The following is a 1,351-nucleotide window of genomic DNA, read 5'->3' as shown; positions in this document are numbered from 1 at the left end:
ACACAGATGGCGTCAAAGTTTAGTGCAAAGGAGGTCCACATAAAAATCAGAAACATGACCCAAAGATATAGGTAAGTCATTTTCCATTTAACCATTCTGAACACTAATTGCAAATGTACCATCTGGTGGGAGTCCTTCGCTGTGGAAACATTTTGACGCAGTCCACCAAATCATCGGTTTCAACTCAGCAAACAACGCTGAGATTTTAGAATCTTTTTCAATGGTAAAATTTCAGTTTCACACATAAATATATATGTACATATATTTTTGTAAAACTTTAAAAATACATAAAACTTCTTAATTTTAGGATATATTGACATCAGGACCGCAGTCGGTGCCATCCCCAGTGCCTCAGTCGTATCCATACGCTGCTGCTGCACCGTCATCAACCGCAGCACATCCACCGTCATCAACCGCAGCCCATCCACCGTCACCAACCGCTGTACCTTCACCGTCACCATCGCCTCAAACTTCGTCACCGCTTTCGTCGCCGGTGGAGTTGTCCAGTTCTTCGCCACTTGACACTTCGAACATATCTTCGACTGCAGCTTCCACATCCTCTAAAAGGAAAAGAAATTATATGGGTGAGGTGGGGCAATTAGCTAAAGAGCAAAACGAGCTGTTAAAAGTGGTCATAGACGACGGAAAAGTTTTAACAGCAGAATGCGTTAATGCTATTAAAGAGCAAAGTAGTGCTACAAAAGAATTCATTAGTTTAATGAAAAGCGTTTTGGAAAAAATGTAACTTTAAGTAGTATACATATGTATGTTTAAACACTCATGAACAAAAAAAAAATGGGTGTGCGGCATTTTGATAAATTTTGGCTTTTGTTTATTTAATGTTTATTAACATTTTACAAAATTCTAGCGTATAACAAAGAGCATATGTAAAATTCCACATTTCAAAGTTTCGAATTCATAAAAACTGTTTTAGTAATATATTTAGACAAGTTTTTGGTATGCAGTTTTTTAAACCATTAAATTCTATTATATTAAGTGCATCTTCAAGTAGCTGAGGATTCGAGCTGATTTTTAATAAATTTTTCTGCTGACCATATAAGGAAAATGTTTTCGCATACTCTACATGCGTAGAACCGTCAGCAAAAAAAATTATTAAAAATCAATGCGAATTCTCAGCCGCTCTGAAGATACACTTAATACACTAAAATTTTATGATTTAGAAAACTGCATACCAAAAAATTGTCTAAATATTCTGCTAAAAAAGTTTCATAAATTTTTCTAGATGTTGTACAAGCTTTGAAGTGTGGAATTTTACTTATGTTGTTTGTTGTATAAAACGCTAGAATTTTATAAAAAGTTAATAAACATTAAATAAAAAAAATCTACAACC

At 34.5% G+C, this 1,351-nt stretch overlaps 1 protein-coding gene across 1 annotated transcript; it reads left to right on the top strand.

Annotated features, from left to right (window-relative positions):
• The first annotated feature begins 6 nt into the window (after window positions 1-6).
• LOC118732723 (putative uncharacterized protein DDB_G0290521) lies at window positions 7-778 on the top strand. Its single transcript, XM_036461839.1, has 2 exons — window positions 7-223; window positions 308-778. The coding sequence occupies exons 1-2, from the start codon at window positions 221-223 to the stop codon at window positions 743-745; spliced, it is 441 nt and encodes a 146-aa protein (XP_036317732.1). The 5' UTR covers window positions 7-220; the 3' UTR covers window positions 746-778.
• The last annotated feature ends 573 nt before the right edge of the window (window positions 779-1,351 follow it).

The sequence above is a fragment of the Rhagoletis pomonella genome, unplaced genomic scaffold, assembly GCF_013731165.1.
Source record: "Rhagoletis pomonella isolate Grant_MI unplaced genomic scaffold, Rhpom_1.0 Rhpom_scaffold_25998, whole genome shotgun sequence".
NCBI lineage: Eukaryota > Metazoa > Arthropoda > Insecta > Diptera > Tephritidae > Rhagoletis > Rhagoletis pomonella.
This window is presented reverse-complemented; position numbering and strand designations above follow the sequence as displayed.